The 20,736-nt window shown below is 37.9% G+C and overlaps 2 protein-coding genes across 3 annotated transcripts in view; one reads left to right on the forward strand and one right to left on the reverse strand.

Moving 5' to 3' along the window:
- LOC109858527 (alkaline phosphatase-like) overlaps positions 1-20,736 on the reverse strand; it is a 172,988-nt gene that overhangs the window by 62,300 nt on the left and 89,952 nt on the right. The window lies entirely within an intron of this gene.
- LOC109858528 (caspase-1-like) overlaps positions 1-20,736 on the forward strand; it is a 34,940-nt gene that overhangs the window by 1,805 nt on the left and 12,399 nt on the right. The window contains exons 1-3 of one of the 2 annotated variants that reach the window (XM_020435884.1): positions 704-2,297; positions 2,724-2,971; positions 18,906-19,081. In XM_020435884.1, the coding sequence (XP_020291473.1) occupies positions 2,788-2,971; positions 18,906-19,081 (360 nt within the window). In that variant the 5' untranslated portion in view covers positions 704-2,297; positions 2,724-2,787. Of the gene's footprint in view, positions 1-703; positions 2,298-2,723; positions 2,972-18,905; positions 19,082-20,736 lie in introns of those variants that run through there. The other variant, XM_020435883.1, reaches the window with a different exon arrangement.

Consider the following 20,736-nt stretch of genomic DNA (forward strand, 5'->3'; position numbering starts at 1 on the left):
TTCAAATGGTAAATATACACATGCGTGAAAAAAGTATCTAAACCAGTGTTTTTTTACACACACAAAAAATTCGTAAATAATATATATGATTTTTTTTCCACGGAAATATTTCAAAGAAATTATTACATTTTAAAGAAATTATTTTTTAACATTTGTGCGGAAATATAAAAAGCAAATTTTGACACATTTATGAAACTCTAGCTTTTGCTATGTTTTTTTTGTTTTTTGTTTTTTTAATCAACAGGAAAATGTAACGTTGCAATATATAACGAGAAAAAAACTTTTTTAGATTATTAATTAACAAATATACAGACATAACATAAAATAAAAGCGCTTGCGAACAAAAGCTCGCTGTACTATTGCAGACTATGTGAGATGGAATACTCATTGAAACGAGAATCATCAGCACATATCTGAGACAGAAATTCTATGCATGTGCACACACGTAGAAGCACATATTCATCGTTACAGGTGTGTCAGTTGTTGCGGACAAAACGTCGCGAGTACATGTTGCTTTGTCATTCCAGTATGTGGTCTGACTAATGGTACACGTGGCACAGTGTGTCTAGTAATTGTTGGTTTATTTGCGAAGTAAATCATTTTCTACTGTGTGTGAACGTAACGCAAAATTAAAAATTACATTTTTCTTGAAAGATTTTATTTTTCCGAGACATCATAAATAAACATTGATCGCATCTTTATTTCGATTTTCGAATGTCAGAATCAATTTGGCAATTTTTATCATTTATTTAAACTGTAACTGTAAGAAGCTTTTTTAAGGTGCTTCAATAAAAACTCTCTTTTTATTTGCTTCGTGCAATCATGAGACATTTAATCTATATATTCGATCTTCAAACTGAAGTGAATCGTCCTGTGTACCTATACAGTGTTTATTCGAAGCTCCTCGGAACTTTTAAGAGCGCGCTTAACCGCGCGAAGGTTAAGCGCCTTGAAGTTTATGGTACGTTCGGAGCAACGAGCAGTTCTGCCTCGCGTATCCTCGTGTTATCCGGGGCAATATCGCCGATTTACTTTCGACCGGCGTAGCCGATTCTGAGCGCGATCGTAATCGCGCGGCAACTCGCGAAAGTTGCGGAGTCGCGTGTTGTACGTGCGAGAGCACGCGGAAAAGTCGAGACGTTTTTCGCGCGCGATAAAATGCGAAAAGCGGATTGTTAACGGAAGTTTTTCGAGCGCGCAATCGAAGTTGAAATTAAATTGACCGGGTTATGATTCCGCGCCCGAGTCCTACGGCTAAACAGAATATCCGTCCGCGTGAGCGAAAAGGTACGGGACCGGATGCACACATTTTCCGGACCAAGTCCTCTCTCTTGCTTTCATTCGCTTTAAGAAAAGAAATGCTCCGATATTTTTCTCGGAGCCAGCTGCAAAGAGGCAAAACGTTCTCCAGAAACATCCGCTTCTTTATGCTTTTTTTTCTCTCTCTCTCTCTCTCTCTCTCTCTCTCTCTCTTTCTCTCTCTTTCTCTTCCGTTCCTCGTTTTTTAATTCACTTCTTTTTCTCTCTGTATGCATCGTCCGGACGATCCATTCACTCAAGACTGTCCTCAAGTCGAGATTCTGCAGCTAGCTGTCGCCTAATTACGCCAAATGTGTAGACGAGAACGTTGCGCTAAAATGCCACTCACATTTCTTTCGCTCGCAATATCATGCGCTACACTCATCTATGTTGGTGCGTGCTTACGCAAAGCTTGTTTCTTTCCGGTGCACGAAATTACTCGGACAATTACAGAGACAAACGGAAGTTGTTCGTTCCCGTTGTTCGTTCGTCCGCGGATTTTTTCTTTTTTTTTTTTCACTAATGGCGACCGCCGTTCCTTATAATCAAGCGCGAAGCATCGGTTTTAACTTATATTGGAGAATGTTTTTAATGAGATAGAGAAGTTATATTAAAATTGTAATGTGTGTGTGTGTGTGTGTGTCTATTTCATTATTCGTACTCCTTCTTCTAAGAAGAGAAAATAAAAATGTTTAATTAAGAAAATTCAAAACCAAAATATACATACAAACACACTCGAGTTATTCTTATTCTTTCATTCTTGTTCTTTCATTATCTTTCACGTTGCATTCTTGCCGTGTTGTTACAACAATAGCGCAAATGCGGATTCATCATATTTCACACAATCTGAAAATAAATATTACGTTATCCACTTACGCTCTATTTTGACTAAAGCCGCATTACAAGTTCTCCGATAGGTTGCAACTACTTTCCGGGATAATATCGCTGATAGTCATTTTCGAGACGTTAATTAATGGAATGTGATCGATTGTGAAGAGGTAAGCACACTTTTAGTACGTCTTCGGAATAACGTCAACATTCAAAAGAACATTAGGAACTTTCTATGATAAGAACGTGCGAGAGGGTGCTGCGTTATAGTCGTCACGAACTTGCTTCTAACTGTAATTACAAAAGATATCGACTTTCACTGTTGAAGCAAACTCGTGTTACATCTCAGAATACAAAATCAAGATATCACGTCGGATCTTTATGTTCCACATTTTAACTATAACTATTAGTTAGAAAAAAATATATATTTTACATAATATACAAGTGAAATAAATGTGGTTGTAAAACCAATTCGTAATTTTGTCGCTTTACTGACTATTTTTGTTATTGAACTGCTCACGTCCTATTTCACGCTGATCGGACACAATTAATAACGTCACGTTTACGATACGTATATTTTTTTTTTTTTTACGCAGAGATTCGTCGGAGATTCAAAGGGCTGTCAAAATCGACATCGATCCGTTCGCCGAGGAATACGACATGAACCACAAGAGAACGGGAGTGGCGCTGATATTAAATCACGTGAACTTCGAGAGCATGAACACGAGAAAAGGTTCCGTGAAAGACTCGCTGGATCTTAAGGAGTCATTAGACAAGCTCGGATTCGACGTTCGAATTTATACCGATCCGACTATCAAATCCATAAATACGATATTGCAGTCGAGTAAGTATCAAAAATTTTTTATCCAATCTGACCGAACCGTGTCTTTATTTCGTTATTGATCTCGCGACGAGATCAGATAGACGGACAAAAAATATATTTTCTGCTGAAACAAGTGAGAAACTCTCTCGGTAATATTTGATAAAGATTGTAAGAGACGGATGTGTGACGATGTGCCAGTATTTACACATTTATCTTCAGTAAATTACAGACTATAAACGCAACTGTCCTTAAATTTATATACGCTCTTTTTTATGTTTTATCAATAAAACCTACCTTAGTTTTATTACGTAAAATAAAAAAAAAAAAAAAAAAAACAATTTCGTAATTGAATCTCGAATGATGAAATTCTGAAGCGACTTTCTCAATATAAAGATGCAACAACTGCGTTTCTCGATCGAATGAGCGAATATGCGAAGTGCTCCAATTCTCAGTCGTTCAATTTGACAAATGGCCGGAAAGCGTCAGGTGGAAAGGAACAAAAAAAATACACAGGGACACACTTTTCTAAGTGCTCTGATAATTGCCGACGAGGCGTCTTTGTATAGAGAGAGTTCCTTCTCGCAGAGGCGCAGGTCCGTCCGGCGGTTAACGCGAAGCGGATAATGACGCGTCCCCTTTCCTCTCCCGGTCTTCTCTTTCCTGCGATGAAAACCCGACGAAGTTATACAAACATTTTACGACGGAACGAGCTCATTAAACGTCTATTCGTCGCAGTGAACCCGAGTTCCTCAACAAATAACTAACAAAGCAATCTCGTGAATACGGTTGCGGCAGGTGCCGCTGAAAGTGAAGCGGAAAGTCCCATGATTACGGAACTTCGCCGTTGGATAAGAAAAGTTTTCGCGCCTTCTTTTCGCGCCCTCTCTTTTGGCGTGTGACGTGAGATGAGTCCTATCAAACCTAAAACACCACACTAGTTTTACCGCTCGCTCTTCGAGAGCTTCTTGTCATTACGTCATCACGCTCCTACATACGCGCTTCTGAGTCACACACGCATGTATGTGTGTGTGTGTGTGTGTGTGTGTGCGTGCGAGAATTGCAACAAGTAATTCAACAGACGAACGTAATCAGATATCCGATGAAAAAAAAAAAAGAAAGAAAGATAAAAAGTATTACGACGCCAACAACTCTGGAAGTCAACTTACTGTGTCGCGCGCGAACAACTCGGTTGCTAATTACAGCAAAACAAATAACATACATCTCGACTTGTAAGTTGATCAGGAAGACGGCACACGGCTGAGCACCAAGTTGTGTAAAAGACAACAAATTGGTATATGCTGTCTCTCTCTCTGAAAGCAACGATACCGGAGTTGTCATCGCGAAAAACATCGCGGATTTCATTCCGCGCGTTGGAATTTTGCAATACATCTGTACGATTATTGAAATAAAAGAAAAAAATTCAAGGATATCAGAAAGAATGAGAAACACGTATTGGGAAGAGCGTGTCCGGCTACTGTGCAAAACCTTATCTCGTGTTCAGAACTACGTTTGTCACATAAATAAACCGCTCGATTTCGTATTTTACACGACGTGTTCTTATCGCCAATCCCGACGCTTTAATTTCGTCTGGCAGCCAGAGTTTCACGTAAGCCGTGGCTCTTCGTTCCGCGAGTTTCACGAACGCGAATCGACTGCTTGAACGCGGACCGAACTTTTCAATCGAAGCTGCCCGCGTGTTGTTGCACTGTTCTTCTTCTCTCTTCGTTCTTTCTTTCTCTCTCTCTCTCTCGCTTTTCTTTTTTTTTTTTTTTTTTTTTTTTATCTTTTTCGATCAGCCAACAATGCTAGGTACCGGCGCCGTTTTCCTTCTTCATGTTAACGGCGACTCTTACTCCTCATCTAAGTTAGCGCGATCCGATGAACGTTCCGATAACGTAGCGTAGCGTGCAAACACGGAGAAAGTTATCTTGCCAAGTCTCTCGAGCTCTCTCGAAAGACGTTTTTCTAAAGATTGATACTAACACTGCAATCACATTACGTGTTGTTGCTACGCTTTTGCTTGACAAACAATTCGCGAAAAACATAAAATAAGCGCAAAAATTTCACTTAAGAAATGTTCATTTACGAATTATCGCTCTGCGGTCAAATGAAAACCCGGCGTAGACCGGAGAGACGTAAATTAAAGCTCCGTAGTGGCCAAGTGTGTGTTATCTAACTTTCTTTCTTGCGAGGAAAACCCGTAATTTTCAGGCTACATTTAACAAAAGGCACTGTAAAAGCAATAATGGTCACGAACGCTACATCTGATCACGTGAAATCGATATCGATTGTCTCGCGGTTCATTGGCTCCGACACATCACAATCGAACACACCCGAAGAATTTATTCAATCCCATGACTAAAAATCGTAATAATTACCACTACAAGTTATCTACTTTCAAAGCGATATATTTTTTTTACAAGAAATTGAACTTTATTTATGTTTAGCAAACAGAAAGATTTTACTGTTAAATAGCGAAATAGTTCCACTGACAAAATCGCCGTTGTCGGCGCCAACTTCAATCTGCGCGCGAAATCACCGATGCACTTAGAGCGCCGTTTCGTGATTTCATGAAACAACAGAGTGTTGCATATCAGAGATAGCGCGTTTGATAAAGTGGGAAAATACCTAACCGGGGGTGTTCTCCATATTCTCTTTCTCTCTTCCTCGCATTCCGCGCCGCGGGACAATCAACGAAATCGAGCGAGCGGAACAGACGTGGCGCAGGCCATTTGCTTGCGCTTGTTTGTGTTTTTTTTTTTTTTGTTTTTTGTTTTTTATCACCGCAAGTTTTTCAACCGTTTTTCCGGTTTCGTGAAAAACAAGTTTATCCGCGTAGCCGATGGGATAGAGTGAGTCGAGTGTGTCAGAGCGCGGCAGATGTTACACGAAGTAACGAGTCACACATGCGACGGCACACGTCGCTCGTCTTCCTGATGCCTGGGCACCCCCCGCGTTCTACCCCAATCGGGCGATATTGCGGCGGAAGAGACAGAGAGAGAGAGAGCAAACATTCGCGCGATAGTGCGCAACGCGCGAGCGCACGCAACGATGCACTAGCACGTAAAGTAAAGCATTCCCGCGGTCTGTTTGCCGACACTTTCTGCCGAAAGCGTCCGACGTCACCTCTCTCCCTTTGTATCGCGATGCTATCGCCTCCCTTGACGAGCTCGTCAGAACTGGTAGCCGAGCCTTCCGTAAGTGCAACTGACAGCTTCGCGTCCTCGAAAATAGCGTTCGAAGCGACGGAGTTCTGGAATTAACGCGTCGAAATACGAACATTCGACTTCGAACAAGAAGAGAGGAGAAAGAGAGAGAAGAAGGAAGGCATTTTCTCTCTTGATACTCGCTTCTGTACATCGAAAGATCCGACACTTCGTGTAAAAAAATATACACACACACACAAGTTATCCCGGCTTTATCCATTCGGTGTGACATTCGAGCTATGCAACTCCTCTCGACAAGCTCGTCAAGGACGGGCATCCATTTCCTTCCCCCTCACCCCCGAGTTGCAGCCGGCAGCTTCGTATAAAGGTGTAGAATTGCGCTCAAGACGGTCTTCAGAGTTAACACGTCGAGAAGAATTCCGCTTGAGATAAGAAACTATCGTTGAGACTATTTTTTTTTTTTTTTTTTTTCACGTTAAACTCTTGTACGCACACTTTGACGGAAATGTGCGAAATTTGTTTCGCACATTTGATTCCCTCGCGCGTTTCCTCTTCTGACAAATTTGCTGAAGCGCTTCAGTTGTTTTTCCGCGCAGTTAATAACTTCGCAGGTAACGTAGACGCGTCTGCGTTTTCCAAGCGTATCAACATGTCAAACGCAGACACTTTCAGACAGAAGAATGTATTATTCCGCTTCGGATATGAAACGTATTGCGAGATCTCGCATTACGGTTTAAATGTACATATTTGCATATTACCACGCGTTTCCGCAATGCAGAAAGCATGTAATTTTGTTTTGACGTTCGCCAAGACGCTCTACACTACTACGAAACGAACTCTCGTCTCAGAGACCGTATCATATCAGACCATTTCTACTTTCAATCCTAAGCCACTTTCTCAAGTCTACGGTCTGCACTGCTGACACCGGTTCCACCAAACCTTGCACGTCCGTAAACTACTTCAACTGCTTGAGGAGTAGTATCCCGGCTGTACCATCACTACTACCGTTTTACAATCCTAAACTACTTTTAGCCTCGGTCAATATATCGCTTCAACTCAAACTCGTTCCGTATAGCTATCTACAAGCAACACCGCTTCTCTGTTTTTAGTGCTGTGCTCAAGTACTGTCAGTTCTGTTCGAGCATCTTCATATCGCAGCCTCGCTCGTGTGATGATTCAGCAAACGTTCGTTCCTAAATAGGATTACTAGTGTAATATTTATACGAATATCTCATAAAAAAATCTTCTTGCTATCAAACTAATCAAAAAGAACCTTAAGAGTCAAACACTGGATATATATATATGTATATACATATATATATGCAAAATATATATTTTCTAAACGTAAATTATCACACATGGTAAAATTCAAAAAATCAATTTGAAAATTCTTATTGTACGTGATTTTCACTCTGTAACATTTGTAGTTGTTGAAATAATCTAAAGTGCGACCACAAAAAAGTACATCAAAAAAAAGATCATTATAATTCGCGAGTTTCTATGTGCAAACATTTTAGTACTTCGAAGAGAAGAAAAAAAAAGAAAACGAAAACTCACGGCATAGGCGTCGCTCGTGAACCCCATTCCTCTCGTGCATATTATATATTCTACGTAGACTCGCAAATAGTTAGTTTACTCACGGCACACACGCGCACACGCGCGGAGTAAATTGTGCGACTGTAAAATTCCAAAACGTTGCTTCAAAACCGACCCACGACATTTTCCAGTTTCACCGATGCGCGACCACAGCACGGCATCATAAACGTCGAGACCGCGAAAAGAAAAATCGAAAAAAAAAAACTACAACAAAAAAAAACAAACATAAAAAGACAGCGCGCAAATTGTTCGTTCTATTTCGAAATTCCAGTTGAAACACGTGCAATTGGAGACTGATTGCAAGTCAGTACACGGATCGACGACATGCGGGGCGCGAGATGCAAATCGATCCGATAGAGGCAATCGAATCCGCAATTACAAACTGAACTGAATGTACGCACGGTATGCGTGACATTACGTGTCATTTAATATCGCAATGGCATAAGTACACAGTAATTTACATCAATTGAAAAGTTTTATTTTGGCTGCGCTTCCGAACAACTTTGTTTCGATTAACAAAACAAGAGTCTGTAAATACAAAAGAGACAAACTCTCTCACTAACAAATAAACAAATTTGACCTCTCAATGTTCGGTAATAACCTTATCATATCTACTATGCTTTTGCATTTACTCGTCGATAGTTATTGATTTTTATGTGTATTGCGTGCCGTTTGTTTCCATTAACAAATCATATAAATAAATTCATGACGCACGCGGAATTTATAGTGAGTTTCGATTGCTCGACACACGGAAAATCTATGACAATAGGTGTCTAACTAAGAGGCGTTAGAAATATATTTATATTATTGTTTCTTTAAACATTCTCAGCCTTATTGAACTTAATACAGAAACATGACACTGTTCGTACTAACTTTTCCCATTGAGTTGCCGCGTGTGTAGCAATCAAACGCGGCAACATTGGACTCTTATTTTTCACGTGGATGAGCGTTAATTCGCGGATCTTTATTAATTAAGCGCTAGTTAATTATTCCGAATCTTGCAAAGTGGTACCGAACTTTTCGACTCATTATAATCTTTTCTATCTGTCCGCGAGCGGTGAACGACTATTACCGGACATCCTGTACAGAGTTATTATTATTTTAAAAAAGATAATTCAGAACACTTCGTGAAAAATTCATTGCAATGTTGAGAAAGCCCACGACTTATGCACCCCTGCATGATGAACAAAAGTTTACAACCTCATTTAAAACTCTCGGATTTTTTTTTTCAAAAATTAACGATTTTTTTTTCAATTCTGGACACAACCTCGGACGTAATTACAAATCTAGGGCAAGTCAATCCCGAATGTCTGATATAACTCAAAATATATATCTATAATCGGATTTTCCGTATAGGAAATCCAATAATCGGATACCGAATCGAGATTATAAATTCTGATTGAAAAATTATTAAAATGTGTGATATTTGTTATAATTTTGTTTGATTTTACAAACTCGCGCTTTATTATTTAGCGTTCACGTTGCAAAATGAGAAAACGATATTCGATTCTTTGAAGTTTAAAAAAATTCAAAATTTTTCAACAACTTATGTTACATTGTAGCTGTAACATAGGTTTATTTGTTAAGGTAGTGGTAATGCTGGTTGACACCGGGAAAATGATCGTAACGAAAACCAAATTAACCTAGAAGTTAGTTATATTTAGATAGGAGTCGTGTTTCACAAATTCAAGCCTGTATAAACTATTAATTTCGGAATCAAATATCCAAAACAGTTCCGTCATGAATATTACGTATGTACGCAATATATGCACAGTTGCGCGCGTTTGTTGTATAATTAATGTCGAATTTCAAAAGTTTGGTTACTCGTATTAAACTAATCTAAATTACGTGAATATTTGCAGAAATGTTGGGAGAAATTAAATTACATTAAGGGATAAAAATCTAAATCGGGAAATTCTTTTTGTTGTGTGTGTGAATTTCTTCTTTGACGCTACATGATTTTATATATTGAAATTACATATTTATTATCGAGAATTTCTACATATTTCAACAAAATCTATTATTAAAAAGTAACAACAATGTGCACATGCATGTAATAAAGCAAAAATGCGCATCGATGTATGCGTATCAGTTATTATTTTTTTTTTTTTTATTTCAGCGATATTAGGACGTAAAATTAATATACTACGTGTATTAACACGCATATTTGTGAAACTTAAATAATTTTTGTTATGCCTGCATGCTTAAAATGCAGTTTTCCCGTAATATACTAACAATTAACCGTGTGTGCATATTTTTTTATGCAAAGTGCTGTGAAATTTTATTGAAAAAAATTCAGAATAGAAAAAACAACTATATCGAGTTAAATGGAAAAATCTTCGAGAAATATCGAGATATTTGAATTTGCACAAATATCGGATATTAGTCCGCGAATGATCGAATTTGAATGTGTGATGAGAAAGAGAGAAAGAGAGAAAAAGATGAGAAAGAGCGGTACTCCATTCGAGTTCCAATATTTTTCGCGCGTACAAACGCAGCAGGAAAAAACCTTTCGCAAGATTGGTCTCGAGATAATAACATTAACTCATCGCGCGGAGCTCGGGAATTGTATAATGTAAACACACGACAGATTAAAAAATAACCATGGAATCGTCTTTCAGTGATACAAAAAAAGAACGACACTGTGCTAAACTGTTTCCAGCTAACGCATTATCCAGTCCCGAAGTGTACGAGAAATGAAAAGAACAGCAGTAATGTGCGCGCGTGTATGTGTGTAAAAGTGCCTTTTCGAGTGCAGCACGCGATATGAAAAACTCAATTACATAATAGCGCGACTCTTATCCGTCGTTTACAACGGTGGTGCCTTGCTCGTTTTAAAGATCGTCAATACCCACATAAACCGTGTCGAATTGTGACGTCAGAAGCGGAGAAAATGTACATGCGAATGATTCTTGCAAACTTATACGCGCGCGTATGAGTTTTTACTCTTTATCAGCGAAACCGCTACACGGTCGTGATAAAACAAGATGGTAAAATGTGTCACAAATCCTGCTGTCAATCCGACATATCAAGCAAAAATACAGCTTTTTTTCCACAGCTGTTGGAGCGTTTTGACGCGGGTTACTCCGTCACACGTTCATCATATTCACCTGTCTACGTGATCACAATTCCACTTTACAGACGTCATCATCAAAGAATATTTCAACGACAAAGATAGATAATAGAAAGTAATCGAAGAAAAAAACGTGACTTATAATACGACGTAAGATCTTATCTCAAAAACTATACAAATGATTCGATAGTTGAAAGTAAAACAATTAAAAAAAAAAAACACTTATCGTAAACTGCAAGTAGATATCAATTTTACATTTTTTATCACAGAAAAAAATAAAGGTGATAAAATAATAAATAAAACAATAAATTTTTTGCGATAGTAGTGTATGAAAGTAATAATCGCGTTGCGAGTTCACATCGTGTATCTTAAATAACTTTTCCTATATAAAAAAAATTCATGTGTATCGCGAAGGGCGCGTTTCGGTCAAATCTATCGCATTTATTGTTGCCTCTTTTCTTCGTTGCCGGTTGATCGAGTTGAGTCGAGTCGAATCGAATCGGTATGATCGAGAGAGTAAATAATGACAGAAAAGCGATTTTGACAGTTTGTCGTATATGTGGAGAAAATTAAAAACGTGATTAAAGTAAAGTTACGTTGACAGGAAAATGTAGAAAAACAACACGTGACTAAAGTAACGTGACTGTAATTTATATTATACATATAACATTAAATAATATATATTATACATATAATTTATTATATATTTATAATATTATACTTTATATTGTATTTTATGTATTACATACATACTAAAGTAAGGTCACTGACCTCGGTCGCGTGACCGCAGCGGAGTCACTGACCTCGTATTATGTGTATTATATATAGTTATAGAATATTATATATAATATATATAATATTCTCTTTTTTACCCTTTTCCCTGTCACGAGACTTTAGTCACGTGTTGTTTTTCTATTCTCCCCTTTTTCTTTTATTTTTCGAGTTTGATTTTCATGCGTTATTTCTGACATCTCTCATATGTAAATCATGTGTATTATATTGTTTGTAAGACGTATATACCAGCTGTCATTACGGTGACAGATTAAGGTCATTGACACTACACGTTAAAATAAAAGCAATAATAGCGTGCGCGTTGCGCGCGCCTGTGTTGTGCTGGTATAGTTAATAAAATTCATGATAAATTATTTGATATTATACGTAATTTATATAGGTGGCACGGAGATGACATTTGTGTCAGTGTTGCCGCAAATCATGCGGAATCGATTGCATTGAAGCAAAATAGAAAATTTGTGTCGTCGTTCAACGTGAATAAATATTTTCACGAACTTTACATTGTTTACATTGTATCTACGCCATTCATTTTCTTTTACCTTTCTCTCTCCTCCCCCCAGGAAAACCATTCAAAATTCTCGCTTGTCCATTTGCCGTTTTATCGAAAAGCACAAGTACACGTAGGATATTAATTTATTTATCGGTTCGATATATCTCATCTATATTCTCCCCGTAAAATGAATATTTGTTACGTTTCCGTTCAATCATCCACGCGTGAAGATAAACGATAATCGCGACCGAGACTCGCCGTGTATTCGAGATTTATTTACAATAAAATGGCAACATGCAAAAGATTTAACAACTTGTTCGCTACCGCTCACGCAAATATATATTCTTGTAATTGAAAAATACATCAGGCAGAAAAAAAACCGTAGGCAAAAAATAGTAATGATGGAATTTTCGATACAAATTTAAACAGAGTGCTCTTTTATTTCAGTTATTAAATAAAAAACAGAAAAATATCGATATGACTGTTAATTTTAATGCCAGTTGCCAGTTAGCGATCGAATAACGTTTAATTCCGAAGAGACATAACCGTTTATTTGATTTTCAATGTGCATAATTTAAGCGGGAGTGTAAAGAATTTCCTCACTTTTCACGAACACTTTCGTCGGTAAGATGAATAATTAAATGAATAATTAGACGAAGGTTGGAATACCGTTGTAAAGTGAAGTAATCCCGGGCCTTGCTCCGTGCTCGTTTAAGTGTAACGAGTTTAAAACTCGGTGTAACTCGGTGTATTTGCATTTCCTTAGCATAATCTACCCTGATACATATTACACTTTTATGCGCAGATTTCGTTCATTTAACATCGGCGTTTCATTGATAAATGCGATCTTTTTACAATTTTAATTTGAGTGTCTTTTCAAAATTATTGGAAGAGTTTTGAATGAATACTAAAGATATTATATATATATATACCGTGGAAAATATATATGTAGTTGTGCAACTGAATGTAACCAACCCGAGAAATAATTTTCTCTTTCACAGTCGAAAAAAATTGTTCGTTTCTTTTTCACAAACAGTGTTACATAAGATGTTTTATTTCCTAATATTTTTTCCTACTTTTACATCGTTTTTTTTCTTCAACAATGTATTTTTATCTCAAATTTTTTAATAATAACAGAAAATCTCTAGTAAAATATGCAACTTTAAAAATATATTTTTGATAATGTACAAAAACATTTTTTAGAATTAATATGTGGATTGCATCAATATTATTTCTGTATGTTATACAAACATATTTACTGTATGTGTATTTTAGAGTGTGAAAAATGTGTTTTATATTTCAAATTATTTTTGTGTTTTATTTTTTGTATCAATTTTAACACGCTAAGGGATAATTGATTTACAGATCACGATTTTGTCTTTTTACAAAAAAAAATATATATATATATATAAAACACGTATTAAAATATATAAAAATTTATTTGTAAGTTAAAAACATAAAATATATGAGCATATGAGCTCGTTGAAAATTTAATTTTGCATTTCCCACAAACAAAAAAGGGAGAATTTAGCGGTCGTTGATTGCTACGGTTTTAAACCCGGATAAAAAATTTATATTTTTGTTCACAATTCAACAAACGATCGAACGGTAAGTCTAATAAACGTAGCTTGTTGGAAGAATAAATCCTTCTTTCGATTCTTTAGATTCGTTGACTCGTGAATGAAGAAAAGTGCGACAGGAGCCTAAAACATTCCGTGTATATATTTTGTGTACGACTGCGCGGTATCCGTGTAGAAACGGCCGTGCAGAAGACATACTCTGCTACTCGCGTGTTCGAAATTCCGACTGTAAAACCCGTGAGATGCAGACAACCCGTAAACATCGGCAAATTCTATTTTCCCGACGAAAATCGAAATATAGAAATTGGCAGAGTGCCAGAGAACATGTCAACTCTTTGCCTCACAATTTCTTCGTGTTTCACGCAATAACTCACGCAATTTCGCTCACAAAAGTTGCAATTATATATGTATATATATTCTATCTCTTTCTCTTCCTTTCTTACACACACATACATACATTTCTTAAGTTGTCCAAATCTTTTTTTCGATGTTGTATCGCGGAACGACATCGTTCCAATATATATTCCATGCGAATATTTCTCACCTATTGCATATTCTCAGCATACACATAATGTGAGCCGAATTTTTTGCTTTGCAAATTTCCTTTCATAAAAAAAAATACTTCGCACGTACGTTTTCACATTTTTTTCACTAGTTTTCCGTCGAATAGTAAAACTAGTGAGCAATCTAATACTCGTTGACATGCAGGAGTCGACTTCATATACTTGCTAACTAAATATGAAGGTTACGAGACCGGAAGTGATTTTGTGTACGTGTATGTGTGCGTGAGAGAGAGAGAGAAAGACATCTCTTTTTTAAATTAACAGAGAGCTCGCAAATCTCGTTTATATTCTTTAATATTTCGACGAGCGATGCAACTTGCTCTTCTCTATCCAGCTCTGATACGCACTATCGAGAGAGAAGTACATGACGCGCGCAACGTTCAATTCATCTCTTGCGTTCGCGAGAGTGGATTTTCGCGAACTATCAGCCGACGCCTGATATTAAACTTTCGAATTTATAGCGCGCGTCCCGGCTATATCGATCGAAAGCGACCTATTGCCCGCGTTCCTTCATCGCGAGATATTTCGCTAGAATATTATTAGCAGGAGCGCCGCATCGGCTTGTTAACCGCTCGTGTACGTAGCGCCACAGCGTACATCGCCAAGCGGAATTTACAGCGCGCCGACTGCGCGCTCCCGGACGATTTATACTTCGACGCTCGAGCGACGACGATACCTGCACGTCGAGCGCTTTGAATTATGACGTCAGAACGGAGAAAATGTTGCCCGCGCAGCTACTGTTTTGTTCATGGATATGCTTTTTTCTTTTCTTTTTTTTTCTTTTTGATAAATGATACTGGTGATGTTCAATGGAGCAACGGAATGATTACAGTCGAAATGTTACGGTCTATATATCACAATCTCGTGCCACACAAAAAACTCAAATTCACACGTATGTTTCGTGTAATAAGGTTCTTTGATCAGTTAGAAGTAGATATTTCCTTTTTCTCTTTCTTTCTCTTTTTTTTTTTTTGAGAAGAAAAAAAAGGTTACAAAAGCTAGTTAACGAGCACAAGGGAAGATAATCTTGCGGTTTTTGAGATAATATCAGATAATTGGTTTTGCCGTAAAGAGTATTGTCTTACTTAATTATTTTTCTCATCCACGACGAGACAGTACGCCGACGGCGGTAATCGGATAATCATTGCATTATACATAACATTACTTTTTTTTTTTTTTGTTCACATGAAAGAAAATTTTTTCCTTCTCCGCAAGTGAGATATGAAAACTACGCAAAGTAGATTTCCATTACGGCTCAAGGCAGAAACTCGGAGGGAAACGCGTTCTTTCAGAAAAGAACGAACCTAACAGAGAGCGCGAGAGCGGAAACGTCGTTTCGCGTAATCACGCGAGAGTTTCTTTTTTTTCGCGAAACATTTTTCTGACAGCGTATCATAGAGCTCGCGAACCAAACACGCCGATTTTGCAACCACCGCCGTCGTTGCTCTTTATGCGATTTATACCCAACTCCTTAATTACAACCACGTCGAGATTACCGGACCGAGGCGGTGTGGATTAATTGGATTATCGACCGTTCTTGGACGTTAATGCCTTTACTCGGAAACAAAGATCGATGTTTCTCCCGCTGATGTGAGAAGAACCTTTCCGTGTTATATATTGACAATTATACGCGTCAAAGGGGAAAAGAAGCTGCGGTTGTTATAAAGTATCTAACGAACAATCTTGATATCTGTGAAAAGGAGTTTACTTAATATCTACGGAGAAAACATAAACAACGTTGATGAGATTCGAGAAAAAGAAAAGAGGAAAAAGAACGTCTTGATAGAAATATACAGAGATTGTAAAATGCACAGATTTCTTAGATTTTTCAAAAAAGAAACGTAAAGAAGTAATTAAATCTCTTCAACAAGTTATGATAAAGCAATATTAAAACTGAAGAAGAAAAATGTGTTTTGTGTGCAGTAAGAGAGAAGTTACAAAAAACGGTAGCTCGAACTGTTATCTTGTTTGTTATCAATATTAAATAATATATAAAAGAAAACTAAATAATACATTAAAAAAAAAAAAAAAAACAAATAAAATTGCGAAACCGCAAAGAAAAAACAAGTTTGAAGAACATTCCCGAATTATTTCGTTTGCCACAAATCTTTATTACTGTGGGAGCTACGTTCTCGAGAAACACAAAGGGAAACCACGCACGAGGTGTCGTGTTCCTGGGGCGACGGAAAAGCACACGCCCTCATCGCGCGACACCGAGTACCTGGATCACCGGGGAAGAGACGCGCAATGTGTCCACTCGATGTGCCCCGGGCTTTGCTTTCTTTCGAAGTTTAGTACTGCAAAGTGGGTACTAAGGAAGAGCACACACGAAGTGCCCGCTCCAACTACCAACTCTTGCTACTTTGGAATACGCAATTGGATTCCAAGGGAAAGACGCGCATGGCAATCCTCCACTCGTCCGACAATAGCTCCAGGCTTAACTGATACTGTGAAGCGAGAGCACATGCGACAGTATCAGCGAGACACGTACACACACACACACACCACACATACACACAGCGCAACTAAACTAAAAGGAAAACTCTTACCGTCCATCAGTCGTCCGGGTCAGCGTCTCACCGAAGAATGCGCTATCGCTTCTTCAAACGCCCGTTACCTCGGTTTTCTCCCTTCTCATGTTTCTGATTGTTGTCAAAGCGGTGGGGGATGAGAATATAAGACCCTTCAAAATTGTTTTCCAACCGAAACATTTTTGTTTGTTGCGTTCATTTTTTGTTTATTATTTTACAACTCAAATTTATAACAAAATTTAACAATAAACAAATTTTTGAAACCAACTCCGTTCATTTATAAACGGTGTTCATTTATTTACACCGTTAATTTATTTTTACATCAAAACAACATAGATTGTATTTGATAAAAAATAAGAAAAACAATTGAAGTCGCGGTTTTAAAATTCGCTTTTTTATAATATTCTAACTACCGCCTCGTGTGAAAGATAGCGAGGAGGGAAACAAAAAGGCACGCGAGCGTTTGCGTAAAATATACGCGCTTCCTGTTTCCATATTTTCTGTTAACCGCTACTCTCTCACGTTCGAGATTCCGCTTTAAAGGTCCGCATCCAAGATACATGGTACATAAAGTCACGCATGAGAGATTCGATCGGAATAAAAGAAAAACACATTTTAATAAGCTGCGCCAAGAAAGAACCCGATAGACCGAGATCAAACAAAAAACGACTACAAACAATTCGCTGTAATCTTCGTAATAAATCAAATTGAGAAAAGATGATAAAAGACGAAGAGAGTTTAATAAAAAAAAAAACAACAATATCTCGTAGAGATATTTGAACGTTGCGCGTTCGAGTTAATGCAGAAACTGGTACGTGTTTGCCACCGCGTGGAGCCGCGCAACAATTTTTCGTGTTCCCAGATTCTCTAATGTTTGCGCGCACAGCTTTGTTTTTTTTTTTTGTGGGCGGTGCGGAGAGAAAAAGAGTAAGAAAAAAAAATTGTTTTTCTCATATAATTTTCCATTATTATCTTGCAACACAGTCCATTACTACAATCACGCTACTTGTTGTACGTAAACATCATCACGCGTACTAAAGAGATTCTACTGTTATTATCTTCTTGGATATAAAAAGAAGTAATCAATTCTTTTATAAAAACCGCTTCAAAGCATTCCGTGCCGAGACTGACGTGTAAGCACACAACGCACGAGAAGGAATATATTAAAAAATAATATCTCTTCATTTTTACATTTTTTTTTCACAAAGTTGCAAGAGGATACACGAAATAACACAACAATACTTACTTATCTTAATTATCTTTTTTATTCGATAAAACATTTTTGCTTGAAAAACAGAGCGTAAATCAAATAATATTGTTATTTACATTCACCTGTAATTCGTATGTCACTCACACGGAAAGCAGATGCGTTTTAACCGTAATAAATAAAACAACAGATTATCTTGAATGTTCCCTAAAGGCAAAACGATCAAACAATCTCTGTTGTATTGTTTGTAGAAAAAAAAAAATTAGAATCGTTATTTCTGAAAGTCGCCTTTCTATAACAACAACTGCCTCGTGTGGCAAATGGAAAACTTGACATTTCATTTGTGACCGCTATTTCGCGACAAAAGATAAAATGTTAATGAATTTGTCACAATAGAAACATTTAAACAAACCGCTTCATTTAAATACCCGCAATTCTTGACTTTTTAACTCGCAATCGGTAAAAAAAAAAAACAAAACAAAACTTAATTATCTTTCAACACATATCGCAGAGAAGAGAAAAGGAAACTGCAGTAGCGCGCGTCCGCGAAGTAATTTCAATAAGGAATTTCCATCTATTTCGCGTTATCTTCTAATTCTACACTCTATACTTTATTCTTCTCTCTTCCGACTCCCAAGATCTTAATAAGAAATTACTTTGGACGCGCGGAATTCTACTCGAGGGGGAATTTCGTATTTAATTCCTTTTAATGCCGTTTCGAAAATCCAGAAGTCGAGAGCTTACTGGATCGCGCTAGTTTTGCGGAACATGTGCGCGCGAGTTTCGATTCGTCGTAGAAAATCGCGCGGTATGATACTCCCCCATCACGGGAAATTATATATCTGAGCAATTTCTATTTCCCAAAGTAGTTTGCTTGTGCACGGACTATTTGGCTAAACCGTTCAACGACTATTAGCGGCGTGACCGCGAGAAATTAATTAATCCTTTCATTAAAGCCGCTGCGGAAGACCACTCGGATGCCGACTGCCTGATGGTGGTCGCAATGTCGCACGGGGAATCGGGTCTACTGCATTCGACCGACAGCCTGTATCCCGTCGATATGCTGTGGGCTCCCTTCACGGCCGATCAATGCTCCACCCTGGCTGGGAAACCGAAGTTGTTCTTCATTCAGGTACGCTATCATCTGACAGGTATGCCCCGGCGGCGCACACATGAATCGCGGATGAATCGACCTCGTGTATGTATGTAGTACGACGGCGAACAATGACGGTACCGCGTTTCAAAGAAGCGGGAGCCACTTCCCACTTTCGTTCAGCTCGGACGATCACCCGTGATAGATCATCCCCACTGAACCGTCTAAGCAGTGTTACATGCTGAGTAATTCGTGAGAGATTTATACGGATCACGTCAAGTGATTTATGAGTCAAGACACGCCGTTGTATAAATTGACGTTGAAGTTAATTGCGTTTTCCAAGTAAAATGCAATTCCCTTTTCTCGTTTTGTTTCTCCCGTTGGTTTACTTTTCAAACGCGATGATTTATGTGTGTAAGTGTGTTTGTCGGCGCTTTGTTATTTATTTTCGTTCGAATTGTGTATGTGTGTGTTTGTGTGTGTGTGCGCGGTTTTTCGAATTTGTATCCGAATATCTTTATGCAAATTTAAATTATGTAGTTTACATAGCTTAAATATGTGGAATAATAATCAGTGACAAATTTTGTAACTTGCATACGATTCTTGCGCGGTGCGTGACGCGTGTACGTTGACTGCAATTACGTTTCGCGATGTACAATCATAATTTAACATGGCACTGCTATCACAAATGAACGAAGGTAGAACAAAAAACAGGAAAAAACTAATTACACGTTCTGATTGATTTTGATGTATGATATTCTTTGCGCGACAGACGCATAAATTCAGTTAGTCGGAAATGTGATTGAGTATCTTGAATGCTTGAAGCGTAACGGCAAGAGGAAGAAGAGAAATACATATCCACTGTCGCTTATATCCAGGTCGGGAAAAAAATCATTACTCATTCTTTTATAAAATTTGACACACAGATGTTTCGTATATAATTTACGTCTCGTTACTTTTATTTCATCCTAAATCGCTTTATAACGAGATTTTCAAAACAAAACAAAAAAAAAAAAGAATGTAAAAAATATGCACTTCGCAATTATGCCATTCGCAATCTCTCGCAAAGGCTTTTCCACCACACAATTTTTATTCTAAATTGTGTTTCCTTGTTTGCAATTTCTTTTCTTCTAAGGGTGTGTCTTGTTTTTTATATCTGTTATTGATATCCATTATTCGCGTACACTTTTCGTTACCAGCCGCGGCGACAAAGTTTTCTTTTGAATTTCTTGTAATTACCTCCTAATGGATGGGAATAGATGACGTTGTAATAAATGATACCGAAATGGATAGCCACTGCGCGCGAGCTGCGGAAAGAAAGTTACTTACAAACACGAGACGCTCTTTCTCTTTCTCTCTCTCTCTCTCTCTCTCTCTCTCTCTCTCTCTCTCTCTCTCTCTCTCTCTCTCTCTTTCTCTTCATCTTTCTTTTTCTCTCTTTTTCTCTCGCTATTCTCCGCTTCGTCGTAGAACGAGCATAATCGCGGCGATCGCATCTCAAAAACGATTCTGTATCTCAAAAACGATTAAGTCGCATAATTCCGACAACAATGGTAGGTCTAGATCTAATTCTTTTCTTTCTCTCCCCTTGTCGCTCACCCTCTCCCTCTTCCTTTCTCTGTAATCCTGCAGGAGATCGTTTTCCATTTAGAGACATTCCCCATTTATCTGCCTCACTACGATCTCCGAGGGAT

Source organism: Pseudomyrmex gracilis, unplaced genomic scaffold (genome assembly GCF_002006095.1).
Source record: "Pseudomyrmex gracilis isolate BER0280 unplaced genomic scaffold, ASM200609v1 scaffold_211, whole genome shotgun sequence".
NCBI lineage: Eukaryota > Metazoa > Arthropoda > Insecta > Hymenoptera > Formicidae > Pseudomyrmex > Pseudomyrmex gracilis.